A 25,191-nucleotide genomic window follows, 5' to 3' on the forward strand; every position below is an offset into this window, starting at 1 on the left:
TGCAATTTTTTTTTTCTCACGAGCCTGCAAGCGTCAGAGCTTCTCGTGATGCGGGCCCGGAATACTACATTTGGTTCATTTGGGAGTTTCAGAATATGGGCCCAAAAGAAATGTATACGGCGTCGCCACTGAACATGCGCGAGCCACTAATGCAACTTAGCATTTTTGTCGGGCACGATGCTTTTTTTTTTTCGGATTATAGGACCATTCCTTGCAGCCAGATTTCTTGCGATTTCAAACAGCGCCGTCTATCGAAGGGACGGATATCGGCTCACACGTGTTCAGACTGACCAACTCGACACGTCAGTAAAGAATTTTTTTGTAGGCTGCCTGTTCATCTAAGCTCATGCAAATCACCAGGATTGAACGATACATTTACCCTTGTTTTGAGGAGCAGTTATATATTTTCTGAACTCGTAGCTCTAAAACGGGAGACAGAGAGAAAATTTTTATTGTTGAAAAGAAGTTTGGCGGAATGGTCGGAGCTGCTTTAGTCCAGGGCCCCACTGGCCTCGGCCGCCCGCTTAACCTGGATTATGAAGGACTGTTGTCCCGCCAGGTCTGAGCTGGTTAGCTGCGCCTCCCATTACTCCATTGTGTGGCGTGTTTTATCAAACGGGTGTGATTCACAAACCCGTGTAAGGTGTTGTAACGTTGGTATGCCGCCGCACCACGGGCAGTCAGTCATGTAGCGAATGAAGAACATGGCATTTTGTGATTTAAGATGGTGCAATACCCCGGTCCTCTCCACTGAGTTGCGAGTCAGGGGGAGGGTATTTTTTCTGGTTGTGCGCTGATGAGCGAAAGTTTCTGGGGCGTAAAACGGGAAGATTTACTATTGCTATTTTACCAGGCAGAAGAAAATTCGAATACGAGGCCAGAACTTGTGAGCCTACGGATTCTATATTATTTATTTAAATATATTCTCTGAACTAATAGTGCAATACGCGTATATGTACAGCATTTATTATATTGTTAGAACTTGACAATTTCTCACTCTCTAGCATTTTAATTTAGCATTTTGTATCTACAGCTTTATAGACACACTGGCACAGCAAGCGCAAGGCTGTCACAATCCCGTAGAGACGAGTATTTATGTGTGCAGAAGGAACGTTTATTCAAGCGGGAGAAGAAATACCCAGCAACTGAACAATAAAGGAAACGCTAATGCAAACAACAGTGCAGGAAATGGCGTGAGTCGTAAAATCAGAAATGCAGAAACAGTGTATTGGACAGGCGCAATGGCAAGGAAGCCAGTCATGGAACTATATAGATCAGCCAAAGGTGTGAGCATACTGGGGGAATTCTTACTATAATTCAAGGTGCCCTACCTTGCTTTTAGAAGCCAGATGTGGCTGTCTGAAAACACAGAGACATAGGAGAATATTTTCAAATGAACATGACTCGTTTATAACTTCTCAAAGCTGGACAGAATACATGCTGAGCATACATACGTGCTTGGTTAGAATGACACAGTATCCACCCAGAGATAATTGTAGACGTGGTTAGCCTTCTCCGGGCCTTTGATTTGGTTGACAGGGGTGATTTGTGAGCGTACTGTTCTCCGTTGTCGCGATTGTTTGGTTCCATGTGTGGTAACAGACGTCCTTGTCAATTTCCTCAACAGACAAGCTAAACTACGCCCAGCTTCCTCCAGTAGGAATCCTCCCTCTTGGAACAGGGAACGACTTGGCGCGGTGTCTTCGGTGGGGGCCAGGTAAGGCCTCGGTATACGCATTCCATGCAAAATCGGCATAGCATGTATACATTTTGAAAGTGTGCCAAAGAAATCGAAATATCTCTTCTGCTGATAGCTCAAGCGCATGAATTGGATTTAAGGTCTGTGTGACTCCGAAGACCCAATGCACTATACATTTAGAACTTCTCAGTCAACAGCAGTGGAGCCACTGCTTGAGAGAATACAGATTTCTGTTGTTGAAGCCACTCCTTTTGAAGGAGGCAGTCTGCTGAATTTTTCTTTCGGGAAGCGTAGTTGTTTATTTAAATGAAAGCATGGAGAAATTGCCGTACGTAGTGGCTTGAGGAAATGGTCCATATCACAGTTGCTGGGTGTGCAAACTCAGTTAATTCACTGATTCTTTTAAATTAAATGGGTTCTTTCTTTGCCATTACTTCTTGTTTCCCAAATGACCGATGATGTTACACCCCCGGTCCTTTGTAACCAGCTTCACTTCGACAGCAAGGACTACTGTAACAGTCCTTTAATAATAAATGTCCTCTCTCTCCTGCCACTATCGCCGACCCTGGAAATAGCGGTGGCGAGGCATAATTTGTGCAAGCTATTGAGAATGGGCAAATATAATGGAAAATGTTGAAGGACCCTCATAAAGTACGTGTTCTATGAAATCTGAATGTACAGGAACTCCGGCCCATGCGATCAATGTTGTCCACAGCTAGCAAAGGCAGCTAGCATCTTAACGAGAGAAATAGATCCTGCAGAAGAAACAGTACTAGCTTGACCGTCTCAACCTGTTGAGAAAAGAGCAATAATACTCACAAATTCACAAGCAGCTTGCAGCAATGTTCAGAAAAGGAGAGCCTCCAGGTAAGCCCTACAAATCCTCATGGAAACGGCAAAGAAGAAGCTGCCAGAAATATAGATTGGTTGGGCTCGAATACCTGCTGGGGGAATGAGGCAGCCGATTCCTCCGCCCGAGCTCACGTTGACCGGGCTTTCTCACAGGACGCGCCAAGGAAACCGGATGAAGTCCAGAAAGAGCACAACTAGGGAAGAGGCAGTAACCCTTGGGAAATAACAAACCAGCAGCTACGCCCACGGTATCCTATTTCACTGAATCTCACCTACTCAGCATTAATACTTCTGCACATACTGTAATGTCCCACACAACCAACGCCATATGGATTGGGGATGTGTCGGGAAAAATGGCACCGTAGAGACCCAAATACTAATCGAAGAGCAGTGGGAGGCCAAGCTATCGGACCCGGAGAGACAGCGCAACCTTATCGAACGTGCACGGGAGATGGCCGTGGCCTGCGCCTACCCAGAATAAGCCGGCCGCCCACCTAGAGCGAAGACTGTGCTTGCTCAAAATAAAAGTTTATTCTCTCTTTCTCGCCGCTCCCCCGTCCAATGTGCCTACTCACGTGTACATACCTAGGACGTGACAAGGCACTGTGGTAGCATCAGCCCCTAGGAGCGCATGCAGGTTCGTTGGGGCTTGAAGCTAAACATTTCGACAGAATTGCCTGTCTGGTTGGGAAATTGATTAGAACTTGAGACTGACTCCAACCAAATAACTGAATTTTATTAGCCCGACGTTTCGGAGCCCATTCGGCTCCTTCTTCAGGGGGTTGTTCTTCGGGGGGTGGCGGTGTGCCTCTTTTAAAGCGTCTTTTTTGAAGAAAGGAGGGGGGGGGAACACGGGAGGTGGGGAGACACTCCACAGACGGAAAGGTGGGGGGGAACAAAAGGAAAGGGGGGTTTGTGTTGTTGACCGCTTCCAAGGAGCTGCGATGACCGGTGCTGGGTGGAGTGCTCACGAGGGTGCCCTTGATGGGCCGCGGGGGGGGGGGGGGGGAGGTTACAGGGTCGCGCCGACGTTCTGTGTTGGTGAAACGAGCGGGAGTCTATCTGGCTGTGCGTCCTTTTCTTCTTTTCGTCATGTCGCCAAGGCCATGGACATAGACCGAGGGTAGGTTGCCCTTCACACGGTTTATGTTATTCTCCGTATTCTGAATGTGCCATGACTCCAGTAGTAGTCTCTTTCGCCAGTTCGTTTCTGTTTGAAGGATTTCAGTTTCCTTGAAAGCAATTTCAAGGAAATTCAACCGTATTCGCAGCGCCGTCGCGGAACACTCTGAAGTCGCCGACCACAAAATTGCTTTCAAGGAAACTGAAATCCTTCAAACAGAAACGAACTGGCGAAAGAGACTACTACTGGAGTCATGGCACATTCAGAATACGGAGAATAACATAAACCGTGTGAAGGGCAACCTACCCTCGGTCTATGTCCATGGCCTTGGCGACATGACGAAAAGAAGAAAAGGACGCACAGCCAGATAGACTCCCGCTCGTTTCACCAACACAGAACGTCGGCGCGACCCTGTAACCTCCCCCCCCCCCGCGGCCCATCAAGGGCACCCTCGTGAGCACTCCACCCAGCACCGGTAATCGCAGCTCCTTGGAAGCGGTCAACAACACAAACCCCCCTTTCCTTTTGTTCCCCCCCACCTTTCCGTCTGTGGAGTGTCTCCCCACCTCCCGTGTTCCCCCCCCCCCCTCCTTTCTTCAAAAAAGACGCTTTAAAAGAGGCACACCGCCACCCCCCGAAGAACAACCCCCTGAAGAAGGAGCCGAATGGGCTCCGAAACGTCGGGCTAATAAAATTCAGTTATTTGGTTGGAGTCAGTCTCAAGTTCTAAGGTTCGTTGGGGAAATACTGCGGGCTCAAATGGTCGCCACAGGAAGACGAGGCGACATATCGAGGTCGAAAGGCTGGAAACGAGTGGGGCTTGGGTTAATATGAGATAATACCATGAATATTGAGTCCAGAAATTCTAAACACAGAGACGGACAAAGAACTTAATGTCGAAATTCTAAAGCTCTTAATTATTTGCCGAAGTTGTAATAAACCTTGTACTTCGGTCGGGCACTCCAGCAACGGAAGAAAGGCGTCCTGGGAGTTTCTAATACTCTGCATGTAAACTTTTGCGCACTGAAGTGATCTCTCCGAAGGCTCCAAAGTCGGCTAGGCGTTTCATTTGGAAATCTTCGTGGGCCTGTTCCGCGTTCACTGCCAGCGGTCACTACTATGTTTAAAAGGAGATTCCCTATATTCCCCAGCAAAGGGTAGCAAACCGGTCTGGGTTAGCCTCTTTTCCTTTACTATCTTCTGTGTCTCTCGCTCTTGCATATATTTTCTAAAGCTCTTTTTTATTCTCTATTCCCCTCTTCAGGTTACGAAAACGAGAGCCTAGAGAAGATACTGCAGAAAGTTGAGAAATCCACGACGGTCATGATGGACCGCTGGAAGATCGACATCAGTAACACGGCAAATTCCGACGAGCGTGGTGACCCTATTCCCTGCAACATCTTCAACAACTACTTTTCCATAGGCGTGGTGAGTCACCCACTTTGTTAGGCCTTCTTGCAAGGCAAGAGTCGGAAATGCGTATATATATTCATCTATTTTTGTCATCTTTGTTTGCAGGCCACACTGAAAAACTGAAGTTGTTTTTTCTTTCATTGGAAATAATTCGACTATACATGTTTTTCTTCCGGGAGTGCACACAGCGCTTGAAGCACTTAGGTAGTGCGCTATTACATGTAGGCATTTCGTAAAACGTTGTTAGGCTGACGATAGTGCTGTTTTACGAACCAGCATTTGTTATTAAGCAGCCCAAAAGTATTCTTCTTCTCGGTCTGCCTCATGTATTCATCGAGTGTTTACTGTGTTTCAACACTCTTACTGCGTTGAAGACACAAATTCAAGTCGTGCCATGGTTAAGGTGACCATACGTCCCGACTCAGGCGGGCCACGTCCCGCTTTTACCCTTGTGGTCGCGCTGTCCCACAAGTTATGTATGGATGGTGTTTTGTACCGCTTTGACCTCTCGCGACGCCGAACTTTCCCGACATGCCTGCTGTGCGGTACCGAATCGGCAGTTCGCTTTCTCGGCGGTGTTCTTCAAAAATACTCGGTAGGCAGGTGGCAAACTAAGTTAAGCACTGCCGGAGGTGAGACATACAAAGCACGCCCAGTTACGGCTCGTAAGTTTTCTAGATCCAGCTACATTGGACTTCTCAAGGCTTTGGCTAACGAGCCGCAGCGAAAACAAAGTGCAATGGTCGTCGTGTTCATGCCGTCTTAGTTGTCACGCACGCATTATTGGAAGCGTGTGGACTAATGCCGAAGCGCAAGTGCAAATTCACTGAATGAAATAGCATGAAAAAAAGCCTCACTTCGTGTAAACGAAGTTTGAAATAAATATTGAATCTCGTTTATGTATCTTATACATTTACAGCACGTGTTTGCCAGAGTGTGCAAATGATCCGCGTAATCCTTTTCCATCGTCTTCATTACCGTACAGCGGACGCTAAAGTTCTGTGGCTATCCATGGTACACAGTTAAAGTAAATAAGAACACCAGGGCTACTTCGTCAGCTTCCTGATGGCACATCCTTAGCAGACTACAACACTTGCGAACATGTTGCTGTTTCTCTTACGTCGTAATTAAGCTGTTGTGGGCTCACATTCCAATAGCCGTTTCGGTTGGCGATGGTGTCCGGCGCCACCAATGCCCGGTGTCTGTCGCAGCTATCGCCGCGAATGAGAAAAAAACAAAAAATTACCGCCTGTCAGCTTCTCTACCACTGAGCTACGCCAGCGCTTACTAGCTTGCAGCGGTAAAATGCCCTATAAACGCGTGCAAGCGCGATATACGTGCAAACTTTACATTGCAGTTGCGTTATATTCCGCCAGGTGTCCTGACATGTAGCAGTTGCATGTAACAGTTGCATGATGCAAGTAGCTTGACCTGGTTAACTCAAGCAGGCTAGGTGACTATTTGTCAAAACCCCGTTTCGAAGGAGATGTCAAACCAGCATCATCAACAACAACAAGACCGCCGTATCATGCCGTGGGTAAAGGAATATGACATGTGCACCACGTAGTCTGGGTACCTGTGTTTACTCTTCGGTGCTCGTTATTGCGCCTTCTCACGAGGTACCAGCTGCTGCTGAAGAAGCGAATTGTAGAGCTACGCGCGCGGCTGCAACCAGGCAACGTCGGGCTCAGCAGATCGCTGTGCAGAAAGCAACACAAATCGCAGCTCGCCGTCGACGCCGGGCGAACAGTTCGTGCATTAGTTCAGGTCGTTCTCGAGAAAACGACCCAGCGCTTGTGGTGTCTTCTTGTCTCGTCTCTTGTGTACATTTTGCGCTGTTAACAGCAGGACCCGAAGAGGTTTCGTCGCGAAGACCCTGCTGTGCGTGATGCCGAAAATGGAGCTCCTATGGAGCCGCTCCTCCAGCTTATGCTGCAATGCTTCATGTGCCGTGCAGGTCCGTGACTTTTCATTGCGATAGCAATCGTGTGGACACTCCAGACGCATTTCTACCGTCGCCGTCGCCGTGATGTTCCGCAGAAAGTCCAACGGCGATAACACCGTCGCCGCGCGCCCTGCGCTGTATTTGCGAGTGAAAACGTGCGAGGGAGCCGATGATCGCGGCTCAGTCTCGCCTGCGCGAAAGGGAGGAAAGCGGAAAGGAAGCGCTCTGTCTTCCGTCACGCGCGAGGCCAACACCCTCTGCGAGGCACCCAACCCTGTGAGACACAGGGGGGAGTGTAGGGAGGGGCGCTGGATTTATACTCCGGCTGCAACAGCGCATGTGGCGGCTGCGCACGGTCCCGCAGCCTTATAGCTGTATCTGGAGAGCGATCTGCGTTCGGGGCAGAGTCTAGGTGCATCGGCGGCTCGTAGCTTTGTGCGTGCGGTGTGTTCTGCGAGCTCAGTTTGCGTTGAAGCAATAGACAGCGCGAAGGTCACTTCGCTCTCTGCTGATGACCCGTTTCCTCACGCCAGCGTTTTGACCGCGGTCATCGTGTGTGGCGTGTTAATGTTTGCTGTGCGCGCTGATACCATGCCTGTCAATTTACTTAGTAAGCGAAGGGTTGCAAGTTGATACGGCCGATACCAGTACTGTCTTTATTCGTATGGCTCTCTGCTAATTTGATATCGCAATTGATACTTCGCCTTTCGGGTGAAACTGTTACTTTGTTTCTTAGAATGTAGACTCTCTCTTATTACATACTAGTATTTCACTGAATCATACATTCACCGAACACCTACACAATACAATTACAGAAAGTCCACGCGTTCTCATAGAGTTTAACGCAACGAAATTAAGCAACCGGTTGATTCCTTTTTCTTTCGCCCCGCTTTTCTTTTGTGCAGGACGCATCCATAGCGATCAAGTTTCATTTGGAAAGGGAAAAGCACCCTGAAAAGTTCAACAGCAGGTATGTTTCGTGAACTGTCTTATATTACGGTAGCCTTGACATTACTGCCACCAACTCACGCACACATGCTTGTGATGGCTAAGCACTGATAACTACAATAAATAAACAAACAGTAAATAAATAAATAAATAAATAAATAAATAAATCTCTTGCTTATGAAGCAAGAAGAAAGCTACAGTAAATCGAAAATTAAGCGTACTGTGGCCGTTATTTTTGTAACTTGGGTAACGACCTCGCTCTCTCTTTTGTTACCGACAGGATGAAGAACAAGATGTGGTATTTCGAATTCGCCACGTCTGAGACGTTCTTCGCAACATGTAAAAACCTCCACGACGACGTTGACATCATGGTGAGTCCACTTAAGATTCCGTGCAGGGAACAATAACTAACGCTGAAACGCCATGATTGTTGAGTATTCCTAACGTAAATAGGTTATAAGCGCCATTATTGCGCTGCAACATAAGAGCAATATCTTATTATTGTTTCTTTTTCTTGTGTCTGTGTGCGCGCGTGTGCCTGCGTTTTTTTGAGGGGGAGGGGGGGGGCCTGAAGTCCCAGGATTAAATTGTTATGCACAAATTAAGGGAAGTTAGTGGTTTGGCGATCGTATCCATGGTTAGACTTTGTGATGTAAAACGCACAAAGTGACGAAGGAAACTTCGCGTACCCACCGCGCTTACTTAGCGGCTAAGGGTACTGGTTCTTAGCAGCTAAGGCTACTAAACACAAGGTCGCGGGATCGAATCTCACCACGGCAGCCGCATTTCGATGGGGGCGAAATGCGAAAACTCCCATCTACTTAGATTTAGGTGCATGTTAAAGAACCCCAGATGGTCCATATTTCCGGAGACTCCCACTACGGCATGCCTCATAATCAGATCGTGGTTTTGGCACGTAAAACCCCATAATGTAGTTTTTAATCTTCGCGCCTGTGCATATCAATGGCGAATCTCGCGGCCGATCTATTGATTGATACGATACCTAGAGAAACCTTTGCTCGTCATCACAATGTAATATTTATTTAGTTTTGGCTGCCTAAATGGTAATTGCAAGAGCCACTATAATCAAAGCTTGGAGGATATTCTTTGGTCATGACGAAACAGTTGAAGTGCGGGATAAACATACAAGACTGACGAGACGCCCTTTTTTATTTATTTCATCTTGGGGGGGGGGGGGGGGTTGTAGAGGGGCTTTTGCATCGCAGTCAGTGTGCATTTTATCCCCTTTGAGTTTCTTCTTTTCTAGCACTGTTTCTTGGTGTCTGAAATAATGCTTCAGCCCACCCAGATTGACCTAGCTTGTACACAAGTCAAACGCCGTCCCCTCATCTCGTGTGATTAGGGAAGAGTGTTTTCCGCTGCATTACTCGTTGAGCGGCGGGTTCCAGGAAGGAGCAGTGCGCCTTGATGTGTCAGTTTCTTGCCCAAACCCATCAATAAAATGCAAGCGCTGTGCCGGCACATTGTACGCAAACTGTTGCAGAAGCCGAGTGCATGAAGTCCACGTGCGGTGCTTCCCAGTTCGCTCACTCACGCGCAACCGTCCTTGAGGCCTGTTCATTCAGGCGGCAGCTGTCATTTGCGTTCGCACCTTCGCGTCGCTTCATTCACTGCTCGTCAACTGCACAATCGTCTCTGACAGCGGGCTGCCGTAGGCTTCTTTTCAGGCACTCACATCATCATACCGAAACGCTTGTCTTGACGCTTACAGCCGCTCAGTTATTTTATTACATAAGCGCCTTTAATAATACCCAAGCATTAGCGCCTTGCTAGGGGGCAGCTGTGGCAGCACGTGAGCCACATCGTCTGCGAGGCTGCTCCGTTCACTGCTACCACGTCTGCCACTCCGCAAGACGCTGACGCGCTAGTATTGTCGAACAATTGGGCAGCTCTAGTTCGTATACAAAAAACAATTAACAATAGTGTCCGCCTTGCCCCGTAGCCAGCTCCATATTTTCCATGCTATAGTGCTAATTTTGCTGCTTCTTCTTAAGGGTTTGTCTTGAAGCCGAACTGCATCGTAACGCAAAAAAGCAGTAATAGAGTCTAGCAGGGCAGCGTCATCGAGAACAGGCCATGCTGCGGCCGCATTCAAAAGTTAGCTTAATGTACCAACTCCCGTGTAGTACGTACCGATGTGTCTATGATCGTTAAGGCACGTGTACCACAAGCGGTGAAAATTAAAACGGAGCACTCCGCCGCGGAGTCCCTCTAAGCGCCGCTCTCTATAGCCTCGATTACTCCAAGGGAAGGGGGCGCACTGTTCTCTCTGCACACGCAGTGCGATGGCGTCTCGCTGGAACTGTCCAGCGGTCCGTCACTGCAGGGCATCGCAGTGCTCAACATCCCCAGCATCTACGGCGGCTCCAACTTGTGGGGAGACAACGCCTCGTCAAGGCGGCGCTCACGTTCAAAGCGACGCAAGAAACACGACCGGGACATCTCCACCAACAGCTTCAACTCGATCGACCTTAGCAGTGCCGTACAAGGTATCGCCTACATTTTACTTGAAATCGACCGCGGGATGCTAACGTGTGGACAGTTTGTGCTCCATTTATTTGTACTTCGTAACGAACAAGTGGCAGTCGTACATCGATCGATGTTCGATCACTTGGAGGACATTGTTCTGTAAGTGTCTAATGCAACAGAAGTGAATTTGAAGAAGGGACGCCGTGAAGGTCATTTTACGTGTCGTGTAGTGCCCGATGGCATATCGACAAGACGCGGTCTCTCTAGTGAGGTGTCACGCTTGAAAGTGCGTCGTCGTCATCATCATCATCATCAGCCTGTTTTATGTCCACTACAGGGCGAAGGTCTCTCCCTGCGATCTCTAATTACCACTGTCCTGCGCCAACCGATTCCAACTAGCACCCGCAAACTTCCTAATTTCGTCGCACCACCTAATCTTCTGCCGTCCTCTGCTGCGCTTCTCTTGGTACCCATTCTGTCGCCCTACTGGTCAAACGGTTATCTAATCTGCGCATTACAGGACCTGCCCAGCGCCATTTTTTCTATTAATGTCTATTATTATATCATCTACACCCGTTTGCTATCTGATCCAAACCGCTCTCGCACCCGCCATGGTTGCTCAGTGGCTATGGTGTTTGGCTGCTGAGCGCGAGGTCGCCGGATGGAATCCCGGCCACGGCGGCCGCCTTTCGATGGGGGCGAAATGCGAAAACACCCGTGCGCTTAGATTTAGGTGCACGTTAAAGAACCCCAGGTGGTCGAAATTTCCGGAGTCCTCCACTACCGCGTGCCTCATAATCAGAAAGTGGCTTTGGCACGTAAAAACCCCATAATTTTTAAACCGCTCTCTTTCTGTCTCTTAAAGTTTTACCTAGCATTCTGCGTTCCATCGCTCTTTGCGCGGTCCTTAACTTGTGCTCAAGCTTCTTTGTCAGTCTCCAAGTCTCTGCGCCATATGTCAACACCGGTAAAATGCACTGATTGTATACTTTTCTTTTCAATTATGACGGTAAGCTCCCGGTCTGGAGCTCATGATGTCTGCCGTTTGCGATCCAACCCATTTTTATTCTTCTCTGAATTTCCTTCTCATAACCAGGGTTCCCTGTGATTAGTTGACCTAGGTAAACGTACTTCTTCGCAGACTCTAAAGGCTGACTTGCGATCTTGAACTCTTATTCCCTTGCCCGGTTATTTATATTTGTCTTCTGCATATTAACATTCAAACCCAGTCTTACACGCTCCCTGTTAAGGTCCTCAATCATCTGTTGTAACTTGTCCGCAGTGTTGCTGAATCGAACAATGTCATCGGCAAACCGAAGGTTTCTGAGGTATTCGCCGTCGATCATTACTCCTAAACCTTCCCAGTTTCATAGCTTGAATACTTCTTCCAAGCACACAGTGAATAGCATTGGAGAGATTGGGTCTCCTTGTCTGACCCCTTTCTTCATAGGTATCTTCCTACTTTTCTTGTGTAGAATTAAAGTTGCTGTGGAATCTCTAGATATTTTCCACGGTATTTACGTAAGCGGTGTGTACTCCTTGATGACGCAATGCCTCTATGACTGCTGGTATCTCTACTGAATCAAATGTTTTTTTCGTAATCTATGACAGCCGTATAGAGAGGCTTATTGTACTGTGCGAATTTCTCAATAACCTGATTAATGACATGGATGTGAACCATCCTTTCCTGAATCCGGCCTGCTCCCTCGGTTGACTAAAGTCCAATGTTGCCCTTATTCTATTGGAGATTATTTTGGTAAATATTTTATATAATACTGGGAGTAAGCTAATGGTCCTATAATTTTTCAGCTCTTTAACGTCGCCCTTTTTGTGGATTAGTATAATGTTTGCATTCTTCCAGTTTTCTGGGACCCTTGCAGTCGATAGACATTTCGTATAGAGAGCTGCCAGTTTTCCTAGCATTAAGTCTCCTCCATCTTTGATTAAATCGACTGTTATTCCATCCTCTCCTGCCGCCTTTTCCCGTTTCATGGCTTAAGGCCCTTCTGACCTCATCTGTAGTTATAGGAGGAGTTTCTGTATACTGTTCATTGCTGTTTTGAATAGAGTACTCCTGAGTCCTCTCGATACTGTACAGGTCAGTGTAGAATTCTTCCGCTGCTTTTATTATACCTTCGAGATTGCTGATGATATTACCCTGCTTATGAATCAGTGCATACATCTTGGTTTGTCCTATGCCGAGTCTCCTTCTCACTGATTTCAGGCTGCGTCCATTATTTACAGCTTCTTCAGTCTTACGTAATAATTTCTAATATCCCTTATAATATCTCTTGAGTTGAACACTTTCATTCTTTGTCGTTTCTTTATTAGGTCCTTTGTTACTTGGGAGAGCTTGCCTACTGGTTGCCTTGGTGCCTTGCCTCCCACTTCAATTGCTGCCTATGAAGCTAGCCTCGTTACGGTTTCATTCATTACCTCTATGTGATCATCATCATCTCTCTGTTCTAAGGCTGCATATTTTTTTGCAAGTACCAGCCTAAATTTGACTGCTTTTATCCTTACTGCCTCTAAGTTGACTTGTTTTTTCTTGACCAATTTTACTCTTTCTCTGTTCAAATTGAGGTGAATCCTGGCCCTCACTAACCTATGATCACTTCATTTTACCCTACTTGTCACTTCTACATCCTGCACTATGCTGGGATCGGCAGAAAGTATGAAATTGATTTCATTTCTTGTTTCACCATTAGGACTTTTCCAGGTCCATTTTTTGTTGCTACGTTTCCTGAAAAAGGTGTTCATTATTCTCAGCTTATTCCTTTTTGCGAATTCTACCAGCATCTCTCCTCTAGCGTTTCTAGAATCAACACCGTAGTTGCCAGTTGCCTGTTCACCCGCCTGCTTTTTCCGCACTTTTTCATTGAAGTCACCCATTACTATATACTGTATACCGTGTTTGCACTTTTCTCACCGCTAATTCAACATCTTCATAAAACTGATCTACTTCCTCATCGTCGAGACTGGACGTTGGAACGTAGGTTTACTACCTTTAATCTATACCCCTTATTCAGTTTGATTACGACTACTGCTAGTCTCTCGTTGATGCTGTAGAATTTGTGAATGTTTCCCGATATGTCCTTACGGATTAGGAATCCTACCCCGTATTGCTTTTGATCCAGGAGAACTCTATAGCAGAGGATGCATGGCCGTTATTCAGCAATGTGTAAGCCTCACCAGTTCGTCTAATCTCACTAAGGCCGATAATATCTCAAAAAATGTCTGATAGTTCTTCTAAGAGTCTTGCTAAGCTAGCCTCAATCGAGAGGGTTCGGGCGTTAAACGTAGCAAGGGTCAGTTTCCATTGGGTCAGTTTCCACGTCACGCATAAGCAAAAGTGTTCACCAGAGTGAGCGACCGAGAATGCGACTCATTTTTGTGTATCCATGCTTTGCTCCCTGTCCTCTCTTTTTTATCCGCCGCGTTACTCCGTTTCATCAGCGAGCGGCGGAAAACTGTGTCTGAGAATTCCCATGCTTTCATCATCTAAGGTTTACCAGCAGTGTGGCGTTATCGGGTCGCTAATGTACTCACCTATTTGGGCGCGCTGGAGTCTGCTCTTTCCGACAGCCTATTTTGCATGCTTCAGCTTAACAGTCGATCTAGAGCTGTCGCTTGGCTTTTAAATAGCGACAAACTGTCACAGCCTCTCTCTCTCTCTCTCTCGCTGTTTTGTTACCTAAATTTTGAAAGCAGCCTAGATAACTAGTGCGCACTGTCGATCGCATCACCGATGCCATGTGCTGTGATTCTGTGTGCTTTCCCTTTTTGCGACTGATGGTGTTTTCCTGCGCAGACATCGGCGACCGGCTGATTGAAGTTATCGGCCTGGAGAGCAGCATGCACATGGGTCAAGTCAAGGCTGGTCTCCGAGCTTCGGGTCGCAGACTGGCGCAGTGCTCCTCGGTGGTCATACGGTGAGCTGCTTCCTCTGGCCTTCGAGAACTCCGCCGCAGTTTGTTTACGCTCAGCGTGCCTAGCAGCGCAGACCACGGAGCAAGTGAGCGACAGAGGCGCTGCTCCGTCGATTCCCGTCGACAAGATTCACGTGTCCTAACATCTGCCCTATTCTCCATGTTGAAAGTGAACTGATTAGCCCAGCTCAAAACCCTTTCCCTTCATGCCGTTGTCAATTATACGTTGCAGGCACAAAAAAGGTAAAAATTACCTCATTGCCAGCGTTTCACCTTAATCAGGTAGTGCTATTGTTCTTGGCATCTATAAAACAATATTCTGTGGGAACTTCAGGTAGTAGTGGGGCAGGTAACGCTACATCAAAAGTTGATTTCTTCCGTTTACGGGGCTAAGCGGACCTGTTTATTATATTGGTATACCGGCTGTTTGAGTGAACACTCTCAAAATATTTTAAAGGTTCCCTGTCTCAGATAGTACAATTCTAGTTCTTGAGCTGGTCTACTCGAAGAGGCGGACGTTACTTGCACAAACAATTGAGATGCATATTGGACTAATTAACAAAACTTCCCTAATTAACTTTCTCACTAATTACCATACGGCCCATATTACAATTTATAATTGTAGAGTTCGCAAGGCGCATGCACTGGGAATGTATTCTCAGGATGACACCAGCGTCGAGATATTAATTCCCGTACTTTGTAGAGAAATGCATTGGCGTTCCAGTTACTTTCTGAACAAAACGTCATGTTATGCATTCAAGCACAAGAGTAACGACAACACCAATGCATTTATCCCTAAAGTTCGGGAATTCATATCTCGAAACTGGTGTCATCCTGAGAATTCGTTCCAAGTGGATCGGCCTTGCTGCACTACACGGCTAGAATTCGTAAATTGCAATATGGGCCATAAGGTAATTCGTTGGGAAGGTAATTTGTTAATTTTTTAATTCGTCGAATATGCATTTCAATTTTTTGTGCAAGTAATGTCCGCCTCTTCCAGTAGACCAGGTCATGAACTAGAATTGTGCTATCTGCCACAGGCAACCTTTAAGAATTTCGAAAGTGTTCGTTGAAGCACCCTGTATGTGTGTTGGTATAGAACTGTCCCACCTCTTGTGTGCAAACTTGTGAAACAAACCATGACATGTGTATTCACCCCTTGGGCTCTTGTTTTTCTCATCTAATCATATAATACACTTCTTTTAGTAATTTCGACATGCTGTCAGGTGGATTCCAACTTATAGTTTTGCTAAAGCTTCCTAGTATGCATGGAGGATTTGCTCAGAACTCAGTTCCCAATCTCGATGACTTCGTTTGTTTATTCTTTGTAGCGCCAGCCCATTGTTTGGCTCGCTAATCATCAACCGGCAGCAGCAAAGCATGATTGTCATGCTGTACTTAAAAATGGAATAGTTTGTTCTTAAGCATCTTATCTAACGCACGGAATATGAAGTTTAGGTTTTCATGCTCTTTTCTTTATTTTCGGTTATTTTTGTTCATGAATGTGTTGCTTTTATTGACTCTTCAGCGGTCACTGTGACACATGACTTTCATTTTAAACTTGCAGGACAAGGAAAAGGTTTCCGATGCAAATTGACGGTGAGCCTTGGGTACAGCCACCTTGCACGGTAAGAATAGACAAAACGAGATCACGAAAACAAATGGACAAGTCGAGATTACCTGGCATGACTTAATTCTTTCGTTTTCCGATATCTTGAGTGAAAAAGGAAGAAGAAAGCGTAAATAAAAGGCAGGGTGGTTAACAAGGAATAAGTCTGGTTTACTACACTGCACGGGAGGGTGGGGGGGGGGAGCTACTATACAAGGTGACACAGCTAGCTTGTAGAAAACTAAGAAAAAATCAAATCCTCCTATGCGGATGGAGCTAAAGGTGCTATTACACTATAACAACATTCCGAACGTATTTGTGCTCTGCTTAATGAAAGTATTAGCATGTATAAATTATTCTTCGAATACCTTTTTAGGAACTGTAAGTACCTGACCTTTAGAACAGTGTTGTGAAACTGCCTATCCTTCAACGTTTAAAGGCTTGCATTTTTCACCACTTTGAGACAACTAGACGATATACCCTGGGGAATATCAGGAATGTGTGCGCCGCATGCATGCGTGTGTTTGCGTGTGTCTCTGTGCGTGTGTCACAAGCGGAGTGCGTGCGTTCACTGCTTAAATTGCGTTTAATCATCTTAATTTAACTGAGGTTGTGGATTACCGCTAGATAACCTTAAAGAGGTACTTGTATTACTTTTTTGACGTCCTATTCTTGGTTTCGAAAGGAGGTCCTACGCCTTTAAGGGAGGTGTGCTGGCAGGCGTCAGACCGCCCAAAATAATTTACTTTGACACTCGTATCTACGGACCAGTTTTGAATTCGGTACACAGTGGATGGACGCGTTATGACATTACGATACACACGGAGCGGTTGCCCAGCGGCTATGGCGCTGCGCTGCTGAGGTCGCGGCATCGATACCGGCCGCCCGGGCCACATGTTGTTGTGCACGAAGTGCAAGAATGTATATATTTATACTTTATATAAGTATTTATATTCCAATACCTTCATATATAAGTATCTTCTTTTCTAAGTGCTAAAAATTGTGTGGTAGAGTTTCTGAAACTTATAAAATATATGCGACAATATTCCTTCAGAGTGCTCCGCACTCTTGTGTGTTTGCTTTTCGCAGATACAGATAACCCACAAGAACCAGATGCCCATGCTCATGGCGCCAGCCCCGACAAGCAAATCCAGGTTCCCCTTCTTCTCCTTCAGGAAGTCGTGATTCTCACCCGGAGAAGGGGGCGCCATCTTCCGCCGCTTTCCTCCAATGCTTTCGCTCTCGGCAGCTGCTCATTGGCGTCGTTGTTGCTGCTCGTGACTGGAGCAGAAGTTCGCGCGTTACGTGTCGTGCCACTCTTGTGCACCTACATCGGCTCCCGAGCCGTTGTCGGTTACAGAGACTGCATTTAGTTGACGCGTTATCTTGTTAACTTATTTATACCGTGTACATACATCTGTATAGACATTGCCCACTCGTCGGCGCTTTACCTTCTTGACCAGGGTCCTAGCGGCGTTCCATGTGCACTCGCTGGCTGCTGCTTGATGCATGTTTGCCTGTGAACGTGCGGGCACGTGCTTTTATGCGTGTTAAAACGATTTGCTCTCAAGAGCGATGTGGAACTGTGCACGCGTTTGTCGAGTTTCGCTGCGCTATTTGAGTGACAAAACGTTTGTTGAGTTTTGTTATGACTGCGCCTGAACGGAAGACCAGATGTGTACAGACTGCTAAACGTTACAGAGCAAATCTCTAAAGCTTACTTTTCATGGATTAAAGCGCCACGCTTCGTTTCTTTTTACTGCACCGTGAGCCACTCGATAGGAACGCCTGTTCATTATTTAATCCATTGAAGTGTCAGAAATGTGAATATAAAACATTCGAGTTGCTTCGCGCGCGTTCGGTGATATTTATTTTGTATTCTACACATGTATATGACTTATTATTAACCCTTACACCTTAGAACTACAGAAAGCTAAGCTAGTTGGTAAGGATTCATTGTGCAAAAAGGTTAAGCGTGCAAACAAGAGACAAGAGAAGTTGACAACATGTTGTGTCCACTTCTCTTCTCTTGTGTCCTGTCTGCACGCCTCACTTTTTTGCATAATGAACCCTTACACAGTTTAACGTTACCGCTTATATTCTCTTTAGTATGCACAAAGATGTTCCCGTACGATTGCTCTGTAAACTGCATATATACAATATATGCTTTCTTTAACGTAAGCAAACCAGCGGAATATTTTTTCTCGTTGCAATTTTATGCGTGATGTAAGTGGCGCCCAAACTGCACTGAGAAGCTAAAGGTGGAAAAATAATTGTCGATAAGTATATACGTTATGATTTGGATTGGCTTTAGTATTAAAACAAACCAGGACGTGTCGTGCATAGATTCGCCTTTTAAGCGCTCTGCAACTTCATAACAGTGCGGTGACTGTGCAGGTGCAACAGTTTGAGCTATGTGACATCCGAAATCGCGCCTTATGTCGTTATCATTACGACGCGGTGTGCATCGCCCAGTCATCTCGGCATATACAGTGGTAGCCACGGCTTCTGGGCAGACGAGTCTAATATCTCTTTCCTCGAGCCGTTAGCTGAAGCGCATCCCGAAGCCCAGTTCTTTGCTGTGGGCAAGCTTTTTTGTTGTCTAATGCGCGAGTAGTCGAAAGCGTACTCCGAAACGCCCCTTGCCCTTGGTCATGGCCCACAGAGAAAACTGTACACGCGCCAGAGGGTTTCCATGAACCGGCTGTGGCGCCATCTTCGGTTATCTTCGGTTCATTTTGGGCACCACCAACTGAAAGAATGTTTCTGTCTGTTGTAGCATATCCGATTTTCATCGCGAATGATTGTGCTTTCTTCAGTGTTCTACGATCGTGTCCTTAGCGGACCAGCTTGTGAATCTCAGCTTTTGCATCCTCCACCATTTTGTATGGTCACCTTCTTGACGCCACCGACCAACATCTATGACCCTACCCACTTTATCATTCTTAAAAATTTTCCATCGCATCTAAAGGAAAAAAATGGGAGAAGACTAAGAATCTCGGTACTTTCGATAGCTCTGAAAATGGTGACTCCACGCATCTCTAAGAAAATTAGTGTGGTGAAATTAACGTAGAGCCGCTCTCATGAGCCCCTCAGCAGGAAAAAACAAATGTTTTTTTCTTTTTCATTCGTGTGATTCGGTCCCCTGGTAAAGCTTCATTATGCATAGTATGTCCACCTTGATGTACACACTACCTTGGATGTTTGAAATGCAAGGCTTTCTAAAGCTGGCTTCTTTATATATCGTGCCTTAGTGAAAGCGTGTACAAAACTTTTTAAACGTCTCTTTCTTTCTGTTGCTAAGCCCTACGTTCTCATGTGAACGTTCATATCTCAGAATAATTTTTATTCCTTCTGTAAACGTTCTCCGTGGTCTTAACTTAGGGGGCAAGTACAATATTGTTGGTGCTGAGTTCTAGCCTGTTGCTGACACTAGAAGCCGTCCTAGGTATCTAAGGATTGAGATACAGATTGCGGAAAGCAGTCTGTTGACATTCACGAGATACTCATCTCTTCTAAATGGCCTTTATTTTGCCTTGCACGGGAGTAGCATGCTATTGGTAGACCTAATCTCGGATAAAAGCAGCGTCTCATCTTGCAGACGATTGCTTTCACTCGTCAAAAATAGGGAGACGGAATAGAAAGCTGACATTCACAAAGTACTGCTCTGCGGGGTGGCGTGGTAGATGCGAGTGAAGTCCGCAATATATGAACGGTGATTTTGCGTGACGTCTCTTTAGCTGCAGCTTTGCACGTCCACATGGTTTGCACCCGTTACTGTACATACACCAAAGAACATTTCTCACGTGAGAGACACGTGTATATTCTATAGGCCCTTCTAGCCACACTAAGTGCATAATGTAATGACCACATTTTGCTCGGTAGCGAAGGCTAAATAGCCTCGAAAGCTCCACCGTGGTCTCCAACGACCAGCCTGATACGTTTCTTACTTGCTGCGCAGCGTTTTGCTGTGTGTGCGTGCGTTTTTTTTTTTCGCCTGCTTTGCACTACTGTTGAAAATCCACATGTTTAAGTAAGACCCAGGAACGCGGGACATCGCAGTACATGATCGCTTACCTATACTTCAGCGCGCTTTCACATTTGAATGAAGCGTAATGGTCGAATGAAAGCAGAGCAGGGAAGCGATAGTGCAAACTCGGAAAAGGCAAAGTACTGCCTGATGCAGGTAAAACACTGGCACCATAATTATGTGCACCAACGGCAAAGTTTATCTCGCACAGGCTTTCGCATCACCTGCTTCACTTTGGTTTCTGTCAGCTTCGCTGTTTGTATTGCAATAGGGGTGGTACCACCTGCATAGCATTTAACCGCAGCCACAGGCTGGTCATAGCACATGTTTTGCGGCATCGGGGTCGGGGAGAGAGGTTCTTGTGGTATTTCTAATACCCCAAAGTGGTCCATATTAAATGGCGAAAATTTGCTTGCTTGTGGCATACCTGAGTCCACGAGATGGTGAAAGGAATTCCGCGAACAGTTGAGGTTTTTTGTCCCACTCTAGTTATTTATTTACATGAGATTCAGTTCTGGGGTCTTACGTACCAAAACCGCGATATGAGGCAAGCCGTAGTGGAAGATTCCGCTTTAATTTTGAGCAGCTGTTGCTCTTTAGTCTGTACGTAAATTTAAGTAAACGAGCACTTTAGCATTTTGCTTCTATCGAAATGCAGCCGCTGTTACCGAGATTGAACCCGTGACCTCGAGTTCACCAGCGCAATGCGGTAGCCACCGGGCTACTACGGCCGGTTTTCCCTAGTTTCGACATGAATGGCACAGTGATTATTTCCTTGCCAGGGGGCACAAGTTGTGGGGCTGCGAATAAGAAAAAGAACGCATGAAAACTGAAATCCTAATGCATGCGTTGGTTCTAGTTATACTGTCAACTGCAAGTAGTTTAGTACGAACACAGGTTTAGAAAGGTACCCACAAAGAGGCGTGGCCACAACACCGGCTATGCGATGTCCCACGACCTGTGGCGGCAAGTGAGGTCTCTGCTGATGTACGAAGGCACCGCACTCTTAGTACTTGCTGTCTCGTGTAGCCATAGCTCCACAAGGGAGCCAGCTGAGGTGCGCACTTGCTAGTGAGAGAAGGCGTGGCGTGTTTTTAATGACTGCGTTGCTAACTTATTTACATACGAAGTGCTGTTCATGTGCATGTTTGCGGAGAGAAAAAAATAAGTTTACATATATACATAGCATTTCTATCGTGTAAAATATATTTATCTTGATTCAAGCGCTAGTGAGAACCGACCGCACGATGAAAGCTTAAACAGCGATGATAAATAACTAATCATATCATGTATGTAGAAAAAATATAGATAGATAGATATAGTTTTGCATAAGTCCGTCATTTTCACGTTGTGTCAAGGAGTGTGGTATATATGTCTTCGAGCTGCAACAACGCGCAACATTTTTCTATCTTTTCTTCTTATTTCAATTTTTACTTTTATGTTAATGCAATGAACCCCGTGCTCCACTACTATCTGCAGCAAGGTAAATACGGTCAACTGCTAAATTAAATGTCGTTATGTAGTCACACTGGAAACCCTGTGAATGTATGATCCCATTGTTGATAGAGGGCCAGGCTAGGTCTCAACACATGGGTTCCCTGGGATCTCTTTCAAACGGCAATCGTAAAAAGCCCGTACCTCTAGTTCAGAGGTACCCTGTAACGTTTGTTGTAAATGTATGAAGTACAGAAAGTCATTTACCATGTGTATTATGGAATAGCCATCAGAAAGAAAATGCAATCTAATTCATGCACACTTGTGTTTCAATCGCCCTGTATCTCATTCGCCGTGTATCTCATTCGCGTGTGACATCCACATTAATTGGTACAAAAGCCTTCTGTTCACGTCGTTCCCCCTTTTCTCAGCACCAATTTTCGAACAACTTAACAAGCCCTGGTTATGAAGTCATAGGCCGTCGGTGAAGCACAGGATTCCACATCGCAAAGCATAGGCTATGACGCGGAACGGTTCTTTGTTGTAGAGAGACCATTTCTACGTAGCTATAGGGCACATTGTACGCAGTCGAGAACGCTTTTGCAGTGCATGTGAATCTCTCTTTTCTGCTTCGCGTATCCTGACGAAAATCTAACAGGTTTAGGTTTTTATTTCTCATTTATAGCCTTCTGAAGAAATCAGCGCTTGTGCGAATAGCATACATGTTCGCGGATGCGTAGAATTTCTTGTGAAATTTATAACATTACGTCTAACTCTGCAAGCATGCAAAGCCATTATGTTTTTGCATGTCTAGGACAACTTTAACCACTGCGACAGCGCGAAAAAAGCAGTAACAATTTATTTAGTCAGATACGAAGGAGCTGAGAACTGGCAAAGCAATGCTAGGCTTCGCAGATGCTTTCCGTATAATGCGCAGTTAATGAAATCTCGTTGGCGGGACGATATCGTGAGAAACGGCACAGGTGGTCCCTGGACAGGTGTGCGAATGACCAGTTATCGCTGTAGTGGTAGAGTTTCTAAACAGTCGCAGCTATCTCAACAGTTTTACTTTTTATATAGCTCTGTGTACGTATGTAATGTTATGTACATACGTATACATAGGCAAGCAATGCACTTCAACATTGCGTGCTTGGATGTGTACGCTCCCACGACTTCATACATACAAATACAATATCGATTTATGTCGTTCCGAAAGTTCCAGTGGTACACACATATATGTATATATATATACAATGTATATCGAAGATGACAGAAAACAAGTTGCGCTACTTTGATCATACCTGCCGTAGTGGTATTCTGTACACAGTACTGTGTATGACTTTCCTGTCACCTGCAAAAGTTTGTCGTTCGTCTGCATTCGTACAGCACGCATGAGACCCTGTAGTTAACCGTTGGCCTTCAATGTATTTCGAAACGCCGTCTTCCTGGCAAACGGCTTTCTGTGACGTCTTTTTCCGTATTCGCCTGTAGGAGAACCACCATGTCACCACTACTGTTGTCTCTATGTACCAGCAAGCGGAAAGAGGATGTCCACCTTGGGAACACGTTATCTGGGCCAGGCGGCCGCGTTTTGTGCTTCTGCTGGGGCTTTCATTATCACTACTTTCAGGGAATTCTGAAACACATCCCAAAACTGCATTTCAACTTATTTTCATTCTTGGGTTAATGCCTCAGTGGCGCTACAAGGACTGTGCTCTCCTTTCTTTTTTATGGAATGTAGCGACTGCGCAACACTGAGAGGATGCACCGGCCCCGGAATCGTTTGCATTGGGGAATTTTCTCCTCTTCTTCATGACAACCTTTTTTTGCAACTCTGTTCATATTGTAACCGATCAGAAAGGAAGAGTAGCCGGCGTTGTCTAAGGAGACGAAGATCCGCTTTACCCACCTATAATAAAGAAGAGAGGCAAGCATGTACCATTTCCGGTGGCGTACTTCTTCATTTTCCTAGCCCAAGTAAGAAGAAAAATGATTCGTCAGGGCCTCTTTGAGCTATAATCTATTCCGGCACGCTTTTTCACAAGTCATTCTGCCTTTCTTCCTATACGTGGGAGACTTATTGTTCCGATACATGTCGCATTGTCAAGCTTGTGGAATTTACAGCAGATTTCCGCGTCGCGCCAAACCTCTAGATTCGTCTCCCCTCTCCTTCCATAATAGTTACTAGACTCTGTATTAAGCCTGTAGTATGTGTACTTAAACTCCGACAAGTGTATTTGGACCAAAGTTTGCGCCAGCGCAACGTATCTCCTTGGTCCTGTGCACGCTCGCTGTCGTAGGGGCGAGCGAGGCTGTTCTTGTAGAAAGAAAGAACCGCCGTTCAGGCGACTCTGCAAAGCGGACCTGTGGTAGTCAGCAGCATTTGTATCTCTTCTCCGCATACTGCTTCTTTTTCCTGTAACACTTCGCAGCGCTACAAGCCACAGCGGAATTTTACGTCTAACTGTTATCTCCCATTGTTCCCTACCTAGAGCATTGTTTAAGGACACATTATTATTATTATTATTTCTTATTTGTTCATTATTTAATGGAACCCTGTTGTATCTTCTCGCGCTAATTAAATGTGTCTCTCCATGTGAGATATCTGTACATAACAAATAATATAAGAGATGTTCTACACTTCACCTATTTATTTATTGCTGATCTGAATAAAAGTACATGTTACCAGGAAAGTGTCGTCTGTTACTATAGTGACTCGTTGCGTACACCACTCAAACGCGGTGTAGCGGTGTAACGGTGTAGCAAGGCAAGAATGGGCTTCAGGCTTCCATCTATCCTGTTGCGAAATTTCGGTGAGATTTCGGGTGTGAAAGCGGTGAGATTTCCCAGTAACCTAACATCAACGCACGCTTGTCCACAAGCAGCAACTATAGAAATGCGTAAACATCAATAATTATCAAATAATTGGTCGCCTAACCCACCAACGTGTATTCTGCACTTGCATCTGGAGAGAGAGAATAAACACGTTTATTACATAAATGAAGATTTGGAGAGGGGTCATCATTGCAGAATGCCTCGAGCTCGGGCCGCGTCCTGGGCCCTCGCAACGTATGCGCGATGCACTTCGTAACTCCCCAACCTTAAGGGTTACCACTAGCTTGGAGCTTTCGTGTACCAATATGCGGCAAATATAAAACTGTGCTCATTTGATCACTGCAGAAGCAATTTTATTGACGTGTTTTTCTTTCACTGGCTCTATATATCGAATTCTCGCAAATGTGAAAAGGCGTGATACTTTCTAGATGCTTCATTTTCGCACGAAAGACTGGGAATATCGAGCAAAAAAATCGGAAGCATCACGTTTAGAACAAAACGAATTCCACAATACCGCGAGCTCCATCAAATAAGACGTGAAGAAGCGGGCAAAGTTGATGTACTTTCCCACCTAATCCCCAGCTGCAGCCTTCACCCAAATAAAGTTATTAATAATTCATTCAAACACTGGTGTGAAATATACCGCTAGCACAGTGCCAACAAAACTATTACACAGCTCATATCAACGAACCTAAGAGTTCACAATAATTGCGTTATATTTCTCCCTTTCAGACTTTCAAACATGGGCAGTTCACATAAATGCGCTGGCTATTTTCGTGCGGAATTCAAGAGTGGTGAGCTTGTCGCATTGCCGATTTCCGGAATATAGCTTTATTCTACCTACAATTACCTAGAATATAACTATCTTCCTCGAATGCTTCATT

At 45.7% G+C, this 25,191-nt stretch overlaps 1 protein-coding gene across 7 annotated transcripts in view; it reads left to right on the forward strand.

Moving 5' to 3' along the window:
• The window catches only part of Dgk (diacyl glycerol kinase 1), a 555,078-nt gene extending 530,913 nt beyond the window's left edge, over positions 1–24,165 (forward strand). For all 7 annotated transcript variants that reach the window (XM_065442108.2, XM_065442112.2, XM_065442113.2 and 4 more), the window contains 8 exons: positions 1,628–1,717; positions 4,939–5,102; positions 7,938–8,002; positions 8,261–8,351; positions 10,283–10,490; positions 14,282–14,402; positions 15,967–16,027; positions 17,098–24,165. In XM_065442108.2, the coding sequence (XP_065298180.1) occupies positions 1,628–1,717; positions 4,939–5,102; positions 7,938–8,002; positions 8,261–8,351; positions 10,283–10,490; positions 14,282–14,402; positions 15,967–16,027; positions 17,098–17,193 (896 nt within the window). In that variant the 3' untranslated portion in view covers positions 17,194–24,165. The remainder of the gene's footprint in view (positions 1–1,627; positions 1,718–4,938; positions 5,103–7,937; positions 8,003–8,260; positions 8,352–10,282; positions 10,491–14,281; positions 14,403–15,966; positions 16,028–17,097) is intronic.
• Positions 24,166–25,191: the final 1,026 nt, after the last annotated feature.

Source organism: Dermacentor albipictus, chromosome 4 (assembly GCF_038994185.2).
Source record: "Dermacentor albipictus isolate Rhodes 1998 colony chromosome 4, USDA_Dalb.pri_finalv2, whole genome shotgun sequence".
NCBI classification, from domain to species: domain Eukaryota; kingdom Metazoa; phylum Arthropoda; class Arachnida; order Ixodida; family Ixodidae; genus Dermacentor; species Dermacentor albipictus.